This window comes from Blennius ocellaris, assembly GCF_963422515.1.
Source record: "Blennius ocellaris genome assembly, chromosome: 23".
Lineage (NCBI taxonomy): Eukaryota > Metazoa > Chordata > Actinopteri > Blenniiformes > Blenniidae > Blennius > Blennius ocellaris.
This window is the reverse complement of record NC_137672.1, coordinates 11,618,475-11,641,416: the sequence shown is the minus strand read 5'-3', so window position 1 is coordinate 11,641,416 and position 22,942 is coordinate 11,618,475. Positions and strand designations below refer to the sequence as shown.

Here is a 22,942-nt window from a genome sequence, read left to right as displayed (position 1 = left end):
TGATGCTCTACCCAAACAGTGTTTGATAAGCAACTCAAGTTGTCCCCTTCTTGTTTCCCTCCATTTCTCTCTCTCTCTCTCTCTCTCTCTCTCTCTCTCTCTCTCTCTATTTCTCAGCCTCATTCTTGTAGTCTCTCATTAACATTTCAAATTTTGGACATTCAAACTACTTTGAGATCAGCACATTGCTTTGCCCTCAGGCGTCTCCGGCCTCAGCCCTACCCAGGCTCCCTTCTCTGTCTCCGAGATCTTGACGCTAATGTGACTTTAATTCGTGCGGCAGCAGTGATGTAACCCTAATGGCTGGGCATTAGCCATCCCAGCTCTGCATTCCTTGTTATTAAAGTGCTGCACTGTCCTTGGGAAATGTCTGGCTCTCTGCTGCTGCTCGGCAAGCATTGTGATGTGAGATGGTAACTGGAAGTCGCGTGTTTTTTGCACTCTGGGCCACGTTTGCCGACTGGGAAGTAGGCTGTTTAATTGCATTTCCATGTGTCTAGCAGGTAAAAAGGAGGTGATGGGAAAGGTGAAAGCAAGAAGGTCTATGTGCCGTTAATGGCATAATTAAGCTCCAAAATGGCACACTGCTGTAGGTAGTGTTAATCTTTCCCCATTCTCTGAAATATCTATTCTACCATATCCCTTTCTATATTTGAATTATTCAAAGGATCAAACCCTTAATTTAATCAAATCTAAACTCCTTTCTGGCAGGTTCTCATACACTTAAACTCACACATGTCAGCACACTGCTGCACACACCGTTTGACCACTGATGTATGCAGGCCACTTTAGAATACCGGCTGCCCCCCCCCCACAAAAAAGTCACCACACACTCGAGTGGCTTTATTGCTGTCCCGTCAGCCATGGCACCGACAGCTCTGCTGGCCAAACCAGCCTTGTCATTGTCCTTGAGTGGGGAGGAGTTTGTCAAGGATTAGACCCAGGCAGCTGCTGGCCCACTTCTCATCTCATTTCAGCCACCGCTAATCCTCAGGAAGGCAGCCTATTGGAGCTGCTCGCCGCTACTTGGCACTATTCAAACCGGAGTGAAGTAAAAAGACAATAACGCAGGATATTCCTTCGCTTCTGCAGTAGGACGCAACACAGACAAGAGCAGGAGTATTGTTCTTTGCCCAGTGTGTGAATAGGTAATGACGCGGAACAGAGGGGATGTTATTTACCACAAATACTTCTGTCAGGGTGAATAGGGGTGTCTCTTCCTCTCCTCTCACACTGCGATATGGAGGGAGATAAAGAGTTCGTGCTGTGTTACTGAAATGATGTGTAAACATTTTGTTACACAACAAAAGAAGACTGGTTCTATAGCAGGGCAAAAAAGAGCTCTGAATACACTCTTAAGATGGTTCTACAGTTTGTAGAAAGTCACAGCATGGTATAAAATTGGCTGACTGAAGGATTGTGGGATGGAAATAAAAAAACAGACCTGGTATGATCTCCTCCGGTAACTGTCTTGGGGCTGGTGATATCTTTTTGTCTCTTTCTTTCTGCTCTCCCTGTTTTAGTCCAGACAAGCACTCGCACCTGAGCACACTCCAGCATTCTTGGGATGTCTCTCTTGATTTTTCTCCTCCTATTCTTCCCGGCCCCCCACCATCACCCAGTCTTCACCTGCACTTTACCTTCATCGACCTCTCCTGCCCCCCCCCCACACCTTTCCCACTCTCCTCCTCTACTATAACCCTCCAATGAAGGCAGAGTCCAACAGGAGGTCCATTTGCATTTATATCACATAAGTATTATGGCCGGGCTGAACAGCATGGTATCAACATGACACTCAGGGAATCGCACGCCTGTCATCTCAAGCATTCATCCCAAGGCTCATTTCACGTGAAACATGAGTGCAGGAAAGGGGCCTTTAATGCAACCTGTCCAGTCGACCATCTCCCTACCATTTTCATCTCCTTACCTTGCCACAAAGACCTGGCTGAAAGCCTCTGAAACAACACCTCTTCTGCTGTTATTTATTTTTCAGCTCACTTCCCCTACCTAAATCTACATTGGGTAATTAGGCAAACTGTGTTAACTGTGTTTGATGCGTTCTCTCACTTCTCATTTTAATTATTTTGCAATATTTAATTAAGCAGAAATGTCAAAAAAAAAAAAGGAAAAGTAGCCACAATAACAGGGGGCACACATTTTTCCCCCAAGTCTATGGAAAATAAGTGGCTCAGTACACCCAAATACTCTCCGGAAGTCTTAATTCTTGTCTTCATCTGCCTCATGTTTTGCATTTCAAAGAGCAGCGGTGGTTTTCCAAGTGTATCCAATTAAGTCTCCAACTTGTGATTTTTTTTTTTTTTTAATCTTGTTTTCTTCCTCTTCATTAGGATAATGTGACTGATCAGATTTTCCAGAATGCTGAGACAGTGCTGAAGAATCTGGGAACCAAAGACAACGTCAAGGTACTTCATTCATCGTCAGGCACCGTTACAATTCATCAAATCCGATGAACATTTAATGATTGTGGAGGTGAATTTAATCTGATTTGTTTTCACCTTTCGGGAAGGCACTGAAGTGAAAGCAGGGCATGAGTAGTGTAGGGACAAACCTGAATCTTCTTCTCTCATATCTCACTTGACCAATCCAATCTCATGATATACTGTCACAGTTGTTCTTTCAAAAACATTTGTATAGCTTCACACTTGTATTTAATTCCAACAATACAATCTACTCTAAGAAAGAAAAGGCCATTATTCTACTTTTAGTTGGCAAATATCAAAGTTTTTTTGCGGCATCAATAATATATATTTATAGAGAATATTTATAATTGTGATGATAGAAAAACTGGATCATTATTTCTTCCAACCTTTACAGATGATGATTCAGACTTACAGCTGACAGTAAAAGTAATCCCTATTGCTGCAAAAGTTGTTGAAAAAGTGCCAAAGTATTTTCTTTTATTCCAGGTTTTGTTTTGGTTTATTTTCTGACTGTACTCTATTAACTCACTGTATTCACAATGATACAATTTTATCATGAGGATATAACAATAATTAGTATCTGTGTGTGTAGAAATGTGCATACATAATTATAATCCTTTGTAAAAGGCTTTGTGCATTCATTATATTGTAATCTGTACTTCTCTGTTTGGATTGGTACAAGTTTTTTTACAGTTTATTACAGTAGGGACTATTTAGATTTTTGTGCACATGTAAATCTTCCTTTCCCTCTTCAGCAGAGAGGGTAAGTGTCCTGGAAATCTACCACAGACACTTCAAGTAAAAGTGATAAACGGTTTTGAAATGGGCTCAACTACAGAATGTTAACTTGATTCATGTTGCCCCTTCTAAGCATCTCAGAGCCACATTATTATGTGTCACTTATAATGCTTTCTCGCTGATTTAACAGCCCCCAAATTGATTTTCATTGTCCATCATTGTTAGTTACATTGTTGCTGGGAGCAATTTGTGATTCAGTGCCTTGCTCAAGGACACTTAAAAAGAGAGTCGGATGAATGTCGGATTAAATCTGCAACCTTTGATTAATCTAATTGTATAACTAAACACTTGTATAAAGGAGTACAATAAATAACTAATCAGAGGAAGAATAACCTATTATCGATTGTGGATTAAACTTCAGCAGAGCTCGTCACTGACGAGATACCACTATGGTCATATAAGTACTGGTAGTTTTCCAGATACCAGAATGCTGCCACATAAACTGCAGTGGGTGATGTGTTTCCACTTTCATGACTTTAAGTGTCAATCTCCCATTTACAAACAGTAATACACAAGCAGTGGCTGAGATGCTGCACAAAGTGCTCATCGTCCACCTCTGAGTGCCGTAATAAAACCATCAACTTCACAATTGAAGCACTACTGGCTCTGTCACCAAAGCTGAAGCCAAACTGATGGTTCTAAACGGTTGCCTACATCATATTCAACTAAACAGTTACATAAAGGATTAGAAAAACTGTCTGTCCATCCTCTATGGTGTTTCATCATTTAATGATTCATTTGTGTAGAGTATGTTAGCAATTATACTGTCAATGACAAATGTGTCAGTAAGTAAACTTTATTTATATAGTGTTTTTCACAGACAACGGTCAAAAAGTAAACATGTCTAAAAGATCATGCGATCAAGTACAAAGTTTAAAAAAACTTAAAATGCATAAGATGTAACTCGACACAGGGTTAGTTGGTCTGTATAGTTGTCAATTTTGTTTTGTTTTGCATTAATTACAAAATAGCCATCTCAAGGCACTTTTCCATGAAATTAGCACTTCAAATAAACAAAGAATTTCGAAGCAAGGGAAGTAGAAAATATGTTTTTTTCTTTCTGCAGGATCAGACTCGTAAATAATAAGATAATTTTTTTAGACATGGAGTCTTAACCTATAGCAGCCAAACTAGAAAATGGTGCAGGGTGACCTGAACCAGCCATAACTTTTGTGAATCTGAAGGTTTTTAATCTTAAAGGTTGCAGCTATGTTTACCTTCCTAACTGAAACTGGACGCGAGTTCCACCTGAGAGGAGCCTGATAGCCGAAAGCTCTGCCGCTGCCTCCCAATTTTGATGTTGGATGCTCGGTTTTTTAAACCTGCAGTGACCCTTTAGGTTCTGAATAAATTACCTTAAAGGTAGGGTCTGGCTCTGTTGCTCTGTCTTTTACTAAAATACTTATGTTCTCACTTTTGGCTGAGAATACAAACTGAAGAGCACCTCATAATTCAAAAGCTTTTTATTGCGACTTTGCTAAATTTGATAAGTGCCAGCCCAACCTTGACTTTCCCCAACGGCAACAAATTAATGTTTCCACATTCATTATAATACAATAAAACAAACAGTAGTATACACTAAGCAAGTGTGCTGTTTAAAGTGGACTACATTTCTATTTATTCTTAAGGTTGAGTTGACACCAGTGACTTCCAAATATCTCATAAGTATTTTCTACTTGAATTGTGCTCCTCCTCAAAAGGTTAATGCTTTAAGTAGTTTCCGAGTACAAATCTGCCTTCCGACTTATCCTAACATATTTTTCACTCTCTCTGTCACCCCTGTGTATTTATCAAATATATGCTCTTTATTATCTGTTATCTGGAATACATCAAATACAGTTTTAGCTGCAGACTTTTCCGAAAGTATCGGATGAATAAAATGCAATACGGAAAGACATTTTTGTCAAACTGGATTTGTGAGATACAGCTAGAACAGAGGGAGAAGTTAGCCACAAACAGAATGAGTGTGTCTGTATGTGTGCATCTATGTGTGTACTCAAATTTCTCCATATCCTCCTCTGTGATGCAGTGTTATGTTGGGCTGACACTCAAACACCACCGACTCTTAATTAGCGCTGCACTATCAGCAGGGAGCCTTCTCTCACTCCTACACTCTTTCATCCATTCTTTTTCTTCCACACCCCAGAAGCTACAAACTCACAGAATCACTTATATTAAAAAGAATGTCAGTGAAGATGTTTTCTGCTCCGCAGCTATCATGCTATGTCACATCGGGATTTAGTATTCACTGTGGCCCCTTATCTTACATTAAATGAGAAGTAATGTTTGTCAGTTCTGTTGCCTATGGAAGTGTTGACGTCCCTTTCAGAAATGTTTTGGATAATTTGAACCCCTCTCCTCCAAGCACCCTTTTTCCCCTTGGTGGACAAAAATATCTTGCAGAGCCATACTATATTCTTTGGGGATCTTCAATAATAACATCATACTGTTTCACTGCCATGCATCTTGCATGTGGAATGAGAGCTTCTCTGAAAGTGTCAACCGTATTTCTTCTCCACTGACAGGCCTTCCTCAATTTCTTCTATTGTGCAAAAGACATGTTTCTACTTTAAGTGATTTGATGTGCTTTCAGACAGCCATGTTGATGGTATACAGAGCTCTCACAATTCTAACAACCACACTTTTAAAACACAGATTCTTCCCTGATCCTTGTTTTTGTTGCACAGTATCTTTCTTTGGTGGTGTACAGGTGAGTAATCTTGGCAACACAATGGCAGACATGGGAATGTTTCTTTTGTTAACTGGGTGATGTATGGTGAGGAAGAAGACAATTCAGATATCGTGATTTCTTAATGAATTATAATGTAACCTCATAACCTATTTATTCTATAACTGGTTCACACTACTTACATCATCATTTGAAATGTTTCTCTATTCATAACCTCTTTGTTTAAGTTTCCTCTATTGTTTGTCCATGAACAAATTAATTTTCTATGGCCGGGTGTAGTTGCTAGGAGACATCTGACGAAACTGCAAAGCCTCCACATGCTGTTCTCAATGCCGGTGCCTGTCTCTTCCACCACAGGTATGGTTCTACAACCAGGCATACCACGGCATGGTGTCCTTCCTCAGTGTGGCCAACAACGGTATCCTGAGAGGAAATCTGCCAGCAGGACAGGACCCACGCCAGTATGGCATGTCTGTGTCCAACCATCCCCTCAACTTGACCAAAGAGCAGCTCTCCTTTGTGGCAATGTAAGTTTCCAGGCTTAAAAATGGGGTTAAAGGGTAGACGCTGCTATGGTTGTTACAGATGATTGTATCATGTGACTTTTTTGGCTTTGCAGTGAAAAAAGAAAAAAGTTCTTGCTGTTGACCTGTGTGGAATCTAACAAACGTATTGGTTAGATATGCAGGCAAATCTACACTGGCTGTGGATATGAAAGTGAACATCCACATCTGTGTTTATCATTGACTCATTCAGAAGGTGGACATCATATCTCCATAAATACTGCAATCTTGCATGGTGAAATAATTTTCAAGCACATTCAACACTTCTTTTTTTTTATACACTTTTGTTCTTTTTTTTTTCTTCATGAAGTTCTTCCCAATTGCACAGGGTCATTCACATAACAAGTCTCTGTTTTTAGGATCAATGAACATGTCACTAATATTGATTTGTGCCAGTAGAAAGTAAATGTACAGGAGCTTTTATGATTCAAAATAAGGCCTGCCTGAAGTTTTCCTCAGCTGCTCCAGTGCGCTTTCCTCTTGTTGGAAGCCAGTTTTGGATTTTATAACAATGCATCATGAGATGCCGGAGAGCGAGAGAATGACAGTGAATGAGAAGCCAAGAGAAATAAGGCACAGTGAGAGGAACGGACAAATTAAGTGAGGTAAGAAAAAAAAGCCACATCGACAGAACAGATGAACAAGATTGAATGTAATAGAAAGCCTAAGACAGATAGATAGATAAAGGATTTGTTTGAGTATGCACAGATTTGGAGGCCCATGGGAGCCCCTTACGAGGATATATCATCTTTTTTTCTCCTGTCTTATCCCAGGGCTAGCCAGCAAGCCTTTCCCCATGAGAGTCAGAGATTAATGACGTGCTAAATCGCAATATATTGTCCCACACCATATAGATCTAATTGCTCTCTCTATTGTTATGTTTTATGATCATGGCCAGCAATAGTTAAATAATGTGGAATCCTCAACATTATCAGTTGTTGACTTTTCACATTCTGTCTGTTCACAGTCCTCAGCGTGATCAATATGTTCAATAAAAAGCTGTTTGAATGCATCCCTCTGGAGCAAATTATCGTACAGTGCCAGGACTGCGGCTCCTGACAGTACACCGGCAATTCAGTGGCTGCTACCAATCATGGTAGTTTTATTCCATGGTCCCTCACGGCTGCAGCCCAATCCTCAGTTAGGTATTTATGTAGTGATCAGGCGCTGACGACAGCCATGAGTTAGAGAGGGAGGCCGCGCCAGGGTTACAGATAATTACAACATCCTGCGTGCCGTAGATTCAGGATGAGCCTCTTTTCCTCCCTTGCCTCTCTGTGCAGTGTGACGATGACAATTTATGAACTATGATGTCCAGATTAGCTTGGACACTGCTTCATTGTTGAATAACTGTGCAGGTTTTTACACAAGATGAAGGGAACAGGGGAGTGAGTAAATGTCTGGAGGAGCTGACTAAGCAGAATGTTAAAGCTCAATTTATCAATATATCAATTTTTTATATGTTCACTGGATCAAATGACAGTGCTTGTCGCGTGAAAGGTTCTGCTCATTCTGACGGAGCCCTGCAGAGATGGTTAGCCTTTGCTGCTTTGCCAATTTGGTTTGAAGACCTCTATGCTCCTCTCCTATCAACCCCATTTTTAGCAGCAGCAGGGGGTTCTTTTCTTTCCACAAACCTTAAAATTGTCTGTATGCTGCAGCCCCCTCACCAATAATCCAGGAGACAAACTATCTACAAACCAGCAACAGCTGGTGGAGAGGGGAATATGTTTAGTGGCTGAAGAATGGCATTTTCTCTCGGGCTCAGACCAAAATAGAACTAAACTGAGTATATACTTGACTCATGTTTATTAAGTTGCCGGAAACACAACTCCAAATGGATGCTGATGGTACTACCCGCAGGCTATTTGTGGAAATAAGCAATTGTTTGCTGTTTTTCAGTCGGTTCTCAGTCCTTTATGTACACACACATTTTACTATATCCAACTTTAAGTACTTGTGTTAAAGTCAGTATAATATGTAAAGGACAAACAATAGATGGTGTGAATCTAAATTTGTTGATGTTAGTTTCATGAATTCACTGGGAATAGTCTTGTAATTGTGAGTTGCAATATACTACCTGGTTTTATCTGGGACAAAGTTCAAGTTGTGATAAATAAGTAAACAATCAAAACAGCAAGAAAAAAAAGACTGTTCAGCAGATATAATCCTTCAGAGAAGAATGATGCATCTTTTGCACAAAAGTACATCAGTTGGATTATTCTCAACCTAGACTATTACAGATCGATTTAGCTACTACAATATACCCTTTTGTTTTTGTTTTTATTTTGTGTGAGATTGCTCACTGCCATCAAATTCAAAATTCATAAAGGCATTTCTTGAAGACCTTCCTGAAGCGACTTCTAAGAAATCCTGCAAACCCTTTTCTGATTTCTGATTGGCTCAAACCTTAAAGTGAAGCCAAATGCTGGTGGACACTCACTTTAACAAACATACAAAAGAATGACCATTCAAAATAAAAATTATTGAGCAGTTTTCTGGCTTCACTTTATATTTTTTTGAACATTAACTGTGTTTTTATTTTTGTTGTTGTTTTATTTAGGGTAAGAGAAATGCTTAGAGAATCCTTAGAGAAAGCAATGCCTTGGAAATCCCTTGTGAATTGTACCATCCCCGAGGGGGGCCAAGACATTGGGCTGTGAACCACTAGTCCAGCAAATGTACAAATGTATATTGTCTTAAAAATTGGAAAATTGACATAATTATCTATTTTTTGTCGTCAAGTTCATTTACTATCTGCGTCTCTCATCTGTTTGTGAAGTTTACTTTCATGTCCTTGCTGCCAATCAAAGTAAATTCTGTGGACTGATGGATTTTTTTTCTCTCTCCTAAATTACCATGAAATAACAAAACCACAATAATTTACCAAAAGCCAAAAAAGTGTCTCAGATACCTTGTCAAAAGTATTTGACATCTAAAGGAATCTGAGTATCAAATATAAAGTTCCGAATGAGAAGAGAAGCCATTGTGGAGCTGCTAATTTAGATCATAATTCTCCCATAATGACTCATTCCTTTTCAAGAGTTTGGACTCCGAAACGGCGCTGCGCCATCTAATCTGAAGTGACACTCCCCTCTAGTACGATTCATGACTAATTTCAATGCAGGTGATGTCACGAGTCACAAAACAAGGAACAGGGTGTGCAGGTGAGAAGAAGGTCAATGTTCACACCCACTCCATTTGCTACTTCGTTCTCTCAAGGTCTTTGTGCTTCATCTGATTAGCCATCAAAAATGGTGCCCTCTAATTTCCTCTATCATCTTCAGAAATGTCAGCTTTGGCAGCATTTCATTACTGAAAGATACATATTGCATTTTAATTGCTGGAGAATATCAACTTGGCAACTCACAGAAACGTCTCTTCTCACTGCTCCCTTGAATTTGACGTGTGAGTTATTTGTAATCAGCAAATTGAAAGCTCTTCAAAAGCATCCCAGCTAAAATTTATATTTTCAGCAGCCAAATTAATTAGGGACAACACAGTCAACATCAAACGTCTTCCACGTTACCTATGCAATGTTTCAGGATTCAAACAATAATGGCCCAAATGTTGTCCACTGCACTTGAGATTCAATACTTATCTCATATTTTCAGGCCGACCTGACAAAAACAAAACAGTAAAAAAACCTTGAGGAAAGCAGAACACATTACTTAACTCCCCCTGCTCATCTTTCTTGGGTTTCGATTATTAGTTAATTAGCAGATTGCTTGCTCCTTTTTCCATAGCAATTAGCCACCTTCAAGCGCTCAGGGTTACATCGTTCACAGCTTTGTCCCCTACATTACCTCTCCACCCAAACATGATGCGCAGCCCTTGAAAACCTGGGGAAATGTGGGCTGGCAACCCACCGCTGTCAATGATTCCATATTTATGTGTTCTAATTGCGCCTGGTTGGTGATGATAAATAATGTCGCTGCGTGGGTCAGCTTATTTAATATGGTAATTACGCAGTGGGATGTCTTGTGAAACATTATCAAAGGCCAAGGGTGAAAGATATGGGCGGTGAGGGCCAAAATAGTTGAATCTAATGCTAATTGAGGAGATGTGATGGAGGACATTTTCAAAGGTAAGGTGTCATGAAGGAAGATGTAAAACAGTGAAGTAAGAATCCCTTTGTTACGAGGAGAAAGAACCAATTTGTGATGAAAACTACTAAATGTACAGTCCATTCTTGAGCATTGATTGCTTGGTGATGGATTAATTACCACTCTTGACTCAAAGTGATAAGATCCCAGGTTGATTCCAGGCTCAATGCCTTTCTTCTTAATGTGTTGAAAGTTGAGAGTTATTTCTGATGGACATTTGATCACTCTCGGGTGAATTTTTCCTTTTGCCTGTTGTCAGCTAGGATTGGCTCCATCTATTCACAACTGCAGCTTGGACAAAGGCAGTACAGTACTGATGGCTATACATTGATTATGTATGAAATAGTCCTATGTGCCCTTTATACATGTTAAATTATGTTGAATATGTCACCATTTCTTGCTCATAAAGTCTCAAATAGAGATCCACTTCTCACTACTTTACAGTTAGAGATTGTGACATGCTATTGAGCACAGCTGTCACTCTATCTAATGCATGATTAAAAAAAATTAATAAACTACCATAAATATGACTTACTGAAGCCCTGTTTACACAACAACATTTTCAAGTGGAAACTGAAAGTTTTCATTATGTTTTATTTGAAAACGCAACTTTTGAAAACTGCTCAAAAGTGGGGATAATTGAGAATTCTCTTGACTCCTTTTCCGTTTAGATGGGGAGAAAAAAAACACAATCTTTTTTTTTTTAAATGCTGCTCCTGCACATGTGCACCACAGCAGTAGAAAACAGTTTTGCACATACATGAGAAGATGGACAATAACAATGGGGGCCTCCAGTGTCCATTCCAGATTCTCCTGGGACGTAACAGCAGTTATGAAATACAGTGTCTAGCGCGATATAAGATTAAGTTGCCAAGGAACCAAAATTATCTTGAACTGTGTTTTGCTTGGTTTTGGTGAGACGAGGTACATGTCTTTTCTCAGAAAATCTTTACTGGGACAACATGCTCCACCAGTCTGGCATCTCTCTCCTTCTCTTTTATGTTCACTGAAGTCGTTGTGTTGATGGCCTTGTGAATATTGACAAAAGCGAATGTTATGGTATATCATAGTGCCGAGTACCCACTGGACTGGAAAATCAAGTTAGCCAGTATTCCTCATGAAATCCATAGAAATGCAGTGAACATCATGAAAGAACTTTAATCAGTTTCATTGGAAGCATGGGACCCTTTAATTTAGATTTCAAATTGACTGAAGGTCTGCGTTTCGTAAAGACTTTGTATGTGTTTCTCATACAGCATTTCATGGGACCAATTTAATCCAGAGCAGCAATTGCAATTTTATATTTATTGCAATTAAAACTTCTCTGTTGTTTACACCTATTTGATGTAAATATTGATGGGTAAATATTATGCCTTCCCAAGTTTTCTGTTGCATGTTTTCCTGACTGGGCAATAGAACTACGATTTGTCAATACCAGCCTATAAGCAAATCATCAGTCCTGCATGATTCCTGGAGTATTATGTTTTGAGTGCAATCATCAGTTGTGCAAAAAAAATAACTAAATAAATAAACTAAAAAATCTCTAAATATTACACTTTGAGTTTTATATCAGATATTACAAAAACAAACTGCAAAAGGTTTCAACTGCAAATAATACATCTCACTTTGAGTTTTATTTCAGATATTAAAGAAAAAGAACTTTATCTTCTTGAAATGATTTTGGGGTTTTTAGGCTTCAATGAATTTCAAGATTTTAGCAAGGGACCATTTATTATTTAAGAAGGGGAAAAAAATGAAAGATGCTATCTGATGCCGTGTAAAGTTTGATTTGGGGAAACTGAAAAACAAGTTTGGCTGTTCAGTTTAAAATGTTGAGTTTAAGCATGAGATTTCACTAAGTATCACTTCACACTGTTTTGACAGCTTAGTTTAGATAAACCTACACACTGTAGTCATTCTGTCCCCGGTTTCCTTTTCTGCAGCTGCAAGGCGATGAAGCAGATGTCAAATTACAACAAGACAGTGCTGTATGTTAGCAGAATTAGTTGCTGTTTTTGTTTAGTTTTTTCAGAAACAGTTGCCAAACAGACTAAACACAGTTTGAAAGAAATTATTATACAAGTTGTTTGAAGGTTATTTGAAGAGGAACTAAATATATTCACATTTATTCAGGAGTTGTTCTTAGTTTGTCTTATGTGCTCTTTTCAACTCTGAGTTTTCTGTGTTCTCTCTTCGATCTCAGGGCCTCAACCTCCACCGATGTGGTCGTGTCCATCTGCGTCATCTTTGCCATGTCCTTCATCCCTGCCAGCTTTGTCCTTTTCCTCATCCAAGAGAGGGTGAACAAAGCCAAGCATCTGCAATTTGTCAGTGGAGTGAACCCAGCTGTCTACTGGTTGGCTAATTTTGCCTGGGACATGGTAAGTAACAGCTTCATCAGGATGCCCTCACAGCCACTAAATGGCAAACCTGATATGCTAAAACATTCACAGGAGCTCCAGTTGCATTATTTTATCCACATTTTAATCCCCCCCCCCCCCCCATTCTGAATAATTTATTTTCACCTAAGGCTATATGTTAAGAAATATAAAGCCTATCTCCTGTAATTGATAATATGGCTTTGACGCTGCTGCCCACTGGTAGAGACTTCATCTGCGCAACAGTTATTGGCTGAGGCGTAATTATCGACAGCAGCCTCCCCGCTGGTGAGGCTCAACAAGCTTACCAGCAGTTTCCCTGAGGCGCAGTGCAAGTAAACATTTCAACAGCTACCTTTGGTGAAGAAATGTCATTAGGACACTCATCATTATGGTGGATAAATGCTGTTTGAGTGCAAGACAAATGCACCTGAGCAGCCAGAATAATGATTCAAGCCTGAAGCCTAATGCTTGATCAAAATAGGAACATTACAGAGAATCCAGGTAGAAGGCTCTTTAATATCTCTGTATGATATTTTTTCTGTGAATGATGAATAAGTATGCATCGTTGCAGTCCAACTGTCTGTTTGCTTCATCTGTAATATATTACTTTTTCACCAAAGGCATATTAATCAAGTGTTTGATGTTTAATAATGGCATCATCAATTATTTAGGTTTAGCTCTTTGGCGGGGGAAAAAATTTACTCTGGAAAGCGTTTTTTTTTTTTTTATATCTTGAAAAAGCGTTGAATGATTACGGGTCTCTCACCCTCCTGCAGTTCAATGTGTCACTGAGCGACCATTTCCTTCAAGCAGAAGAGAATCAGACACGTCGGGCATTCACTGAATTAATTAGAAAATTAAAGCTCAATACATTTGAGTGCTAATTAAAAAGTCATCCACAGACTTCATAATTACATGTCCCTTCAGTTTGTCTTCATAAAAAAGAACGTCAAAAGCATTTTCACGTAGCTGTAAATGGCCCAAAGTGCAATTTGTTAATCATGTACAGACGACTTCTCCTGATGAAGAAAACTGCTTATTTTCTTTGTTTTTCTTTGTGTTTTGACAGTGTAACTACATCGTCCCCTGCTTGATTGTGATTGTGATCTTCCTCTGCTTTCAACAAGAGGCATACGTTTCTCCACAAAACCTTCCTGCTTTGATATTGTTGCTTATTTTATATGGGTAAGTTAAAAAAAAAAATCCAAAAAACCTTCCACCATTCACCTTGAATTTCATTCTTTTTTGTCTTTTTTTTTTTTATATTTGAAATTGCAGTAAATTATGAAGATAGTTTTGTGCTAAGGTTACTTTTTAATTGGGTTCATAGATTAACTATTTTGGTAGCCTTATTTTTCCATTGTTTTTCCTACCGCACTGTATTCACATTTTACAACATTGGAGCTCTACTGTTTCATATTTAAAGGGTCCCTGAAATAATTCTATTAAAATACACCAGTATTTAGCATTATTTTTCCCCCTTTCGAATGATATATGACACACCAATGACAATCACACCACTATCTTGCTCTTGAGCGCCGAACGTCTAAAAATGCCTTTAAATCTCCCGCCCTGTGAATCTGACCTAGTTTTCCCAACTTGCCGTAGTTTTGCGCTGTGACGTATGAGGAGTTATTTACTTCCGCCCACAACAGCTGATCGTAGTGTCTTGTTTACATGTGCTCTGCATTATCGCGTTATTTAGCAGTTTTTTAGAGTCATGCCTAAGCGTTGTGTTGCGGCTGGGTGTTCCCAAATGCCCAGTCCGTCTGTAAGTGTCCATAAATTCCCAAAAGATGAAACTTTGAGGAGATTATGGACAAAACAAGTGCAGCGCACTCGCTCCAACTGGACACCAACAGAGGCCTCCTATCTCTGCAGTCAACATTTCACGGATGACTGTTACGAAACAGCACCCGCAATCCGAGAGTCACTTGGTTTTGATGTGAAGAGGAAACGTATCCTGAAACCTGGTTCTGTCCCCACCATTTTTAAACGGCTTTTTAACGGATTTTTAAACCCAACCTTCAGTAAGTCTTTTTAAAACCTGCTAAAACTTAAGACAAATAGACCAATAAACTTTGCAAAACACCCACTCTGACACAAGGGTAAATACCCGGTCACACACAATATGTGCACACGGGTAAATACCCGGTCACGCACAATATGTGCACACGGGTAAATACCCGGTCACGCACAATATGTGCACACGGGTAAATACCCGGTCACGCACAATATGTGCACACGGGTAAATACCCGGTCACGCACAATATGTGCACACGGGTAAATACCCGGTCACGCACAATATGTGCACACGGGTAAATACCCGGTCACACACAATATGTACTCACGGGTAAATACCCGGTCACACACAATATGTACTCACGGCTCAAACATGTATGGTTGAACGCCTTGATTTTCTTCTAATTCTTCCTCCGATGATTCCTCTCCTTCATCTTCGTCCAAAACCAACGATACGTCACTTAAATCTTCGCTAACATCGCTCCTAGGTGCTTCTGTATCGCCAAACCCCTCCATTCTTCAATCAGCTGATGTTGTTTTGGCTGGGACATATAACCCCTCGTACGTCATATCCGGTCTAGCTCAGGCGGCTCACATTTATGGCCCGCAAATATACCGTCGTCTGCTGCATCATGTAAAGTCAATTAAAAGGGTCGGAATTCGGACTTTTATCTGGGAATGTTATATACCTTTCGAAAGCATATTTATTCTTCTTTCTAAAGATGAAATCTGAAAAACATTTCAGTTACCCTTTAATACTCCCATCTAGTATAATTACATTGAGTATGCCTTAATAATTATAATTTTTTTGTTTTTCTTTATTTTATTGTTTTATTTTCATTGCTGTAGAATTGCCAAAACAATGTAGCAACCTCCGTACAAACTAGCCAAGGCTAGTTGCAATGATTTGCTTTGGCACCCCCTGTAGAAGGAATTAGCCAAATGTACTCTTTTGTTACAGACTTTTTTTGTTACAGATAAACTCGTGGTTATTTTATTAGTTTTTTGTGGGGTTTTTTCAGGAAAATAATGTTATGTGTGTGACACTGGTGAATCTTCACTCATTATAACTAATGCTTTTTCAGCACAGTGCTCTATAGTTCTGCTTTCTTGTCATTGTTTTGATTTCAAGATATACTTTAATCAATCTAAAAGTTATAATAAAAACATGTTCACATAAACAATCCTGTCAGCAATGACACCGCAGTGTTCCACATATAGAGATATGGAAAAAAGTTCCAACTTTTTTGAAATATCCAGATTCAAAATGCCATGTTTAATAAACTGCAATGACATCATATAGCAAATTGTATACATAATTCTTGAACAAAAGCCTGTGATACAGTGTGAACTGAAGCAGACCATTTTAATTAAATGGTAATTCCATGAGACATTACTGTTCTTAAGTGGGCGTTTTTAAATATAGTGTATATATGTTTTTCTGTGACAGTTTCCTCCTCTGATAAATTCACAACTAATCTAAGGAGTACAATAATATAGCATTATTTCTCAGTAGCTGTTAGTATTACTTCAACGGAACAAAATGCTCTCAGAGGTCATGTTTAGAAGAGAGGTTGGTGCTGCTGGATGCACAGGACAATCATTGTGACAACAGTGCCTCACTTCATCTACTTCTCATGCTGAATTTGAACCACTGACTGCCAAGTGTGGGTGGCATTCATTCCTTGATGCTTTTATGGGTCACTTACTGGAAATTCAAATGATCAGAAGAGGCTGGTGGTGCCATGAAGCGGTACGGCTGACCTAGTAATCAGCATACATGAATAGGAAATAGCATGGATTCAGTAACACTTCAGCATGATATCTGCCTCTCCTGTTAACCCTGACTGTGGGCTTAATGAGTGTGGGCCATGTTTTGTTATCCCAACTTGTTATGGTTTGACTTGAATAGAATCAGGGGATTTTTATCTGTCATCCATGTGGCTATGTTTTAATTTTTTTAGGTGGGCCATCACCCCCATGATGTATCCTGCCTCCTTCATCTTCAATGTGCCCAGCACAGCTTACGTAATACTGACCTCCATCAACCTCTTCATCGGCATGAACGGCAGCATGGCCACCTTCATCATGGAGCTCATTGATGATGATGTAAGTGGCGGCCCCACACACTTGCACATGAATACGAAGGATACATACATGGAACTCCTGTGGCTCAGTTGGGAATTGGGATCTCCTCTAATCCCTGTGTTTTATGTGTCATCTCACCCTGTGCATACGTCAAAGTGTCTCTTGGCAAAACACTGATCCCAAGTTTATTTAAATGGTGTAACACCTTGCATGGAAGTCCACGGAATTGCTATGCGAGTGGTTTGAGTGAATGCAATAAATCATGTTAAATGACAATCTATTGTATAAGTCCATTTGAAGTCCATTAACTTTCACAATGCGATTGCCGCATATAATGCAATGCAGTTTTCTTCCAATCTGCCCAGCAGAGTCAACATATTGGAAAATTAAAACATCTTCACTTGTCTTTGTAAAGCAAAACGGATTAGCAAAGGAGTCCTAGATAATTTCGGATTGTACACGTGTACCTGAAGAAATGCATTTGCATGTGCACCAATCAAACACAACAGAAGGCACAAGTCGTATATAAGACCAGGCAAGAGCTTTCAGACTCTTATAGCTGCATTGAAATGGTTTTCATGGGCAGAGCGTAGCTGGAGATGGCTAATTGACTTGAATCATAGATAAACGCTCTGTGTTTTCACACCAAAGGCTTCCACGCATGTGTGGGTGGAGTGTACCCACCTGGTATAACTTTTAATATATTTCCTTTATCCTCTCAAGGATTTTTCAAAGGAGTTTTTTTCCCTATTCTCTTTAATGTTTAATCGTTTGTTGAGAATTGGGTCTTCGGAGAACTTTCCTCATCCATCTTTTAGCAAGTGTTCATTTTAACTGCAAGCTGCTTCAGTCTCCCAGGAATCAAAAGACAAAGACACCAAAAATGAGCTAAATAAGAAATGGAGAGTAGGAGAGGAGAGAGGGGATTGCTGACTGTCAGTCATTCGACTTTTGATTATAATTTAAATCAATTTCATGAAAATATATAAATTAATAGCCTGTCTGAAGTGCAGGTTTTGTGCAGCAGTCAGCGCTCTCAGTAGCAGGAACTCGGAGCCTCACAGGTGACTATCATGAGGAAAATGATCTATTTCTTCTTGATATCTTCTTCATTTGCTCTCAAAACTAAATGTGTCTAATTTAAAATTTTAGACTTGAGAATTATTTGCTTGAATAGCCCACGTCAGCTGCTCTTGAATTTTTCTGCAACCCATATTTTTAGCCGCGTGCCGATCAGCAACCCGTCAGCAACACGTCACCATGACAATCTGCTTATGCATCTGATGCTTCATCAGGACGTCTCCCGCAGCCCTCATGTGACACTTCAGACACGCCGTTATGTTGTCGGAAAGACTTTGCATCTGCGTAGTCTGTCCGCTCCGATTTGAATGTTTCCTGTGGCGCAGAGCGGCGATGGCATGGGACGATTCCTGTCTCCTAACCAGGCTGACTCATTTGCATTGTGAATTCATTATGAGCAGCATTCATTAACAATTTGTACTTTTCAGTTGGCACGTCTCAGCCCCTCACAAGTGGCTGTTGCCATTTTGTTGTCTCTGCATTCTCTTTATTTATTGATACAGCGTTAGTGGAGCCCATTACTCATAAAGGGTGCCGTTGTTGATAATTTAATGGACAGCGCGTTGCCCACTGGCAGTGTAAAGGGACGGATTTACAGCGCACTCCTCTTGTTCAAGGCATTAGCAACAGCGATAGTGTTTCTCTGAGGCTTGACAGGGACATGGGTCTGTGATAATTCTGCTAATCTGGCTTGATTTAACTGCTGATAGGAGATCCTGATGGGTCAGCATCAGTCAACAAATGCAACAACTCTCCGGGTCTCCATGTCCCCGCTTGCAGAGCTGCTATCTCCACAGAACAGGCTTTTCGCAAAATAACTAAAGTGAATGTGACAGTGCTCCGATGTGCTCCAGTTCACCAGAAAAGGTAGATCCCACACATGACAGCTCAATCCAGTCGTCTCGTTTTGTAGCTTTCAAAGCTTTGTCTCATCATTTTTAGACTCCTCTGCGGTGGCATTAGTTAAACACTGTCGCTCAGAAGCAAAGCTACAGGCTTCAGTCTGTTCTCTGTTTTCAGGCACAGGGTGAATCTAGATCCCTTTTGGGCATAGCACCATTTTTCCAACAGAGGGAATAAGAAAGAAAAAGTAGCAGGGAGTGAAAGCAGAGCTGGGGTGTTACAGACTCTGTGCCCTAGTTTTGTCTCGAGACCAATGGAAGATTTTCCTCCCCTCAGGAGTGTCCAACTCCCTGTGGACTGCATCAATCCCAGGCTGCCTTGTATGCTCAAAGCAGTGTCTGAGTCAATACTTCCACCATGTGCCACTTGGAGATAACCACAAGCACACATCCACCGTGCACGATAAAGCTATAGGTGTGGCAGGCACTACTTAGCTCATGTAATGTAATTGGAGTGCATTGTGTCAGAATCTGAATGATTTATTGACAAACTGTTTAAAAGAGAAGCAGTTTTATACACTTCATTCTTTCGACCTGATTTTTTTTTTAAAATCACTTGCACAGCCTGTGAATCAAACAGATCTTTAACAGAAGCCCTCACTGTACAACACAGCCTACACAAGCTCAAAAAAACTATGAATATCATATACAGAAAAAATAAAAACCCACTATAGCATACGACTCATATATTGTGTCTGCTTTTATTGTGATCCACAGCATTATGAATGAAGCTGTGCTGTGGGAATAAGCGCAGGACGCGATATGGGTCAGATAGGCGCAACACGACTTTGCCACCTTCAATACCATGTGAGAATGATTTATGGGCAAGAGGTAACAACGTAAGGGGGAAAATTGTCCAGCATTTCATCATCCCTGACTAAGAAGCTCTTAGGTCTCCTTGATGAACACCCAGACCAGAGAAGATGTGTTATTTAATGTATTGATCTCAATTAGGTCTCCCTTTCTTTGCATTCCTATGCCAGACAGACGGGATGTTTGCAGCCAAGGTCATAGCTGCTGTTTATCTCGACTTTCTTATCTGAGGTCAGGCTTAATGTTGAATGTAAAGAACTGTGGTGCCTTCAGGAAATTGCAACATATGCATCCCTGTGTGTGATTGGATGAACATCACCAACAGGGGAATAAACTAGACATTAAATGATTAGAATCAGTAGTGTCATAATAATCATTATTGCTTACAGTGGACTAGCTAATAAATATGTTTCTTTCTATATTCAATTGAAAATACTGCCAACAGACAAATATATTGGAGAGTAAATACTGTCAACAAATGTTATTCTAAACCATCTTCCTAAATTTGACTATTCATTTCTTTTTCAAGGTGTTAAGGAATCATGATAAACGACGATTTGAAGATGCACTATGTAATATTATTTTACTCTACAGGCATGATTTACAACATCTGCTGCTTAGAGCTGTGGAATATGATTGCAGCTCTATCTCCCCTTTTGTCCTCGAGCAAATGCATAAATGTAGATAAAAGGAGTGATGACTTATTGTTGAGCACATTGCCGGACATCTGAAGGTTTGCTTTGACATCATGATCAGTGAGACCTTTTCATCAGGCACAAAACTGCCAGAGAGAAACTAGGCCAGTGACCACCTACTTCTACAAAGAAAAGAAAAAAAAAAATCATCTCACATATTCATCTGCCCACTTTTGATCTTGAGCATCACTGTGTGTTTTGCTACAAAGGAAGAAAATTAAGTTTATCTGCTTTCTTCTCTTTGACCTGCATATCCTTGTGTGACATATTACAAATAATACTATGCTCTATGAATACTTAAGAAGACAAGATTCACATAAATCCATTCAAATCTGTGATTTATTTTTTTTCCTCCTGAATAAATGTTTATTTTAATCTATTCAGAAATGGTAAGAACGCTATTAGAAAAGCATATATTTGGTTTGTAACAAAAAACCGTCAGTACAGTCAGATGTTTTGTCTTGTTTGTGATCATATTTCTCCATTTGTGTCACAACAGAGGCGGCCTGCTCCCAAAACAACACATATCTATTACATTACAATGCATTAGTGGGAGTTTATACCACATCTCCAACACTGTCCGTTTGGTCTGTTTCATATCATTGTTTAGTACATGACGTAAACTTGTGTTTGATTTTTGAGTTAGTTCACTGCAGGAGAAGTACGTCGAAGGCATTATGGAAAACATGCTGAGAAAGAGATAGAAATCATAATACATATTGTGTTTTTACATTTCAGCTTGACATGAGAAAAACCAACAACCTTTAGTGACAAAACTAACTCCAAAAGCCGATGAAGAGAAGTCATTTCAACTGTGTGAGACATTCTAATCTTGTAAATGCACTTGATTTATACAATTTAAATATTTAACCCATAAAATCCTGCTCTCAAATTTGAATATCTGTTATACAAATCAGAAATTTTGGAGTGGTTTCCCCTTGAGAACTGCCATCATATGATTTAACCTCCTCCCAAGTGTTTTACTGATGATCACAGTGCATTAAAAGGGAATTGGTTTACATTGGTCACAGATGTTTAAAACAATGAGGCAAGAAAAACACATTGCCATTGCATTTGTTTCCTGAGGGAGAAATGCCTATTGTGTTGCTTCACCTCTTCAGGGGTTAAATAATATTTAAGAGCCTCTTTTAGGAGACTGTTTGAATGTCTCCTTTAAATTAGTCTATCCACACGGAATCTGCTCCAGCTCTGCAGACAAGGTTACTTAACTAGCTACAATGTACACAAATGCATTTGTTCCATTCTCATCCCTTCCTTGCATCATTTTTCCCATCTTTTGTGCATGAAATTTTCCAATAAATATACAGAACAATAGTTGTTTTATGTGGCAGTTTGCCATCTATTCTTTCTTTTTGATGTGGGGAAGATGCACAAGGATTTTTTTAGAAAAATGAAAATAACTTGAGAGCTCTGTTCAGGTGCACAAACTAAATAACCTTAACCAATGAGAAGGGATACAATATATACTTTGTTTTCTCTCTCTCTCAGAGTTTCACTGAAATCCACTTCATAAATATACAATTTACATGATATCATGCACTGTGTGTGTGTTTGTGTGTGTGTGTGTGTGTGTGTGTGTGTGTGTGTGTGTGTGTGTGTGTGTGTGTGTGTGTGTGTGTGTGTGTGTGTGTGTGTGTGTGTGTGTGTGTGTGTGTGTGTGTGTGTGTGTGTGTGTGTATTATAGAGAAGATAGAGGTGATGCATACTGTATACAAACTTGCCTAATAAACTGAGCAAGGTTCAGCATGACAGATGTGCAGCATCAGATACACGCCACAAAAGGCATACCTTGGTTAAACTATCTGCTTGCAATCCAGAACATAAATGAAAAGGAATAAATTGGCAATGTTCATAACTTGTCACATTTGGACTTTGAATGACTGATTTGTAACAATCTTCTTTTCTGACATCCACCAAACAAACCTGACTAAAATACAGTATATTTAAAACTTGTAATTTTCTTTTCCAGGAAGGAGAGACTCATAACAATTAATGCACTCATCATTTTTGCCAATAAAAAGCCTAGTCACTGAAGCTAAATTCACAGAGCTGTTACACATCCATGAATAAATTTAGCCACAAAAGCGACCATTATCTTGAAATCCTGCACACAGCTTTAACAACTCACGGCCCCCACCCAGCCTAATCTTTACCCGGGCTTGCCCGAAAACCGAAATGATGAATTTATAGTTTTTCTCCCTGTGTACAAAAGCTTTGAAGACTATGCTGCAATGAAGCAGAATGCATAATGCATGAACTTGGTTTTTGAACACTACGCTGCACCAAACCTCATAATATTTTGTCTCCCCTCCTTCAGCGGTTTCCCTCGTCTCACCCCTTTCT

General features: G+C 39.3%; 1 protein-coding gene across 1 annotated transcript in view; it reads left to right on the top strand.

The window, feature by feature from the left end:
* The window catches only part of LOC308147287 (phospholipid-transporting ATPase ABCA1), a gene marked incomplete at both ends in the record, with an annotated part of 155,069 nt that overhangs the window by 95,185 nt on the left and 36,942 nt on the right, over positions 1 to 22,942 (top strand). Inside the window, 5 exons of the mRNA XM_080519394.1 lie at positions 2,349 to 2,423; positions 6,286 to 6,455; positions 12,801 to 12,978; positions 14,048 to 14,163; positions 16,965 to 17,109. Coding sequence (XP_080375520.1) covers positions 2,349 to 2,423; positions 6,286 to 6,455; positions 12,801 to 12,978; positions 14,048 to 14,163; positions 16,965 to 17,109 — 684 coding nt within the window. The remainder of the gene's footprint in view (positions 1 to 2,348; positions 2,424 to 6,285; positions 6,456 to 12,800; positions 12,979 to 14,047; positions 14,164 to 16,964; positions 17,110 to 22,942) is intronic.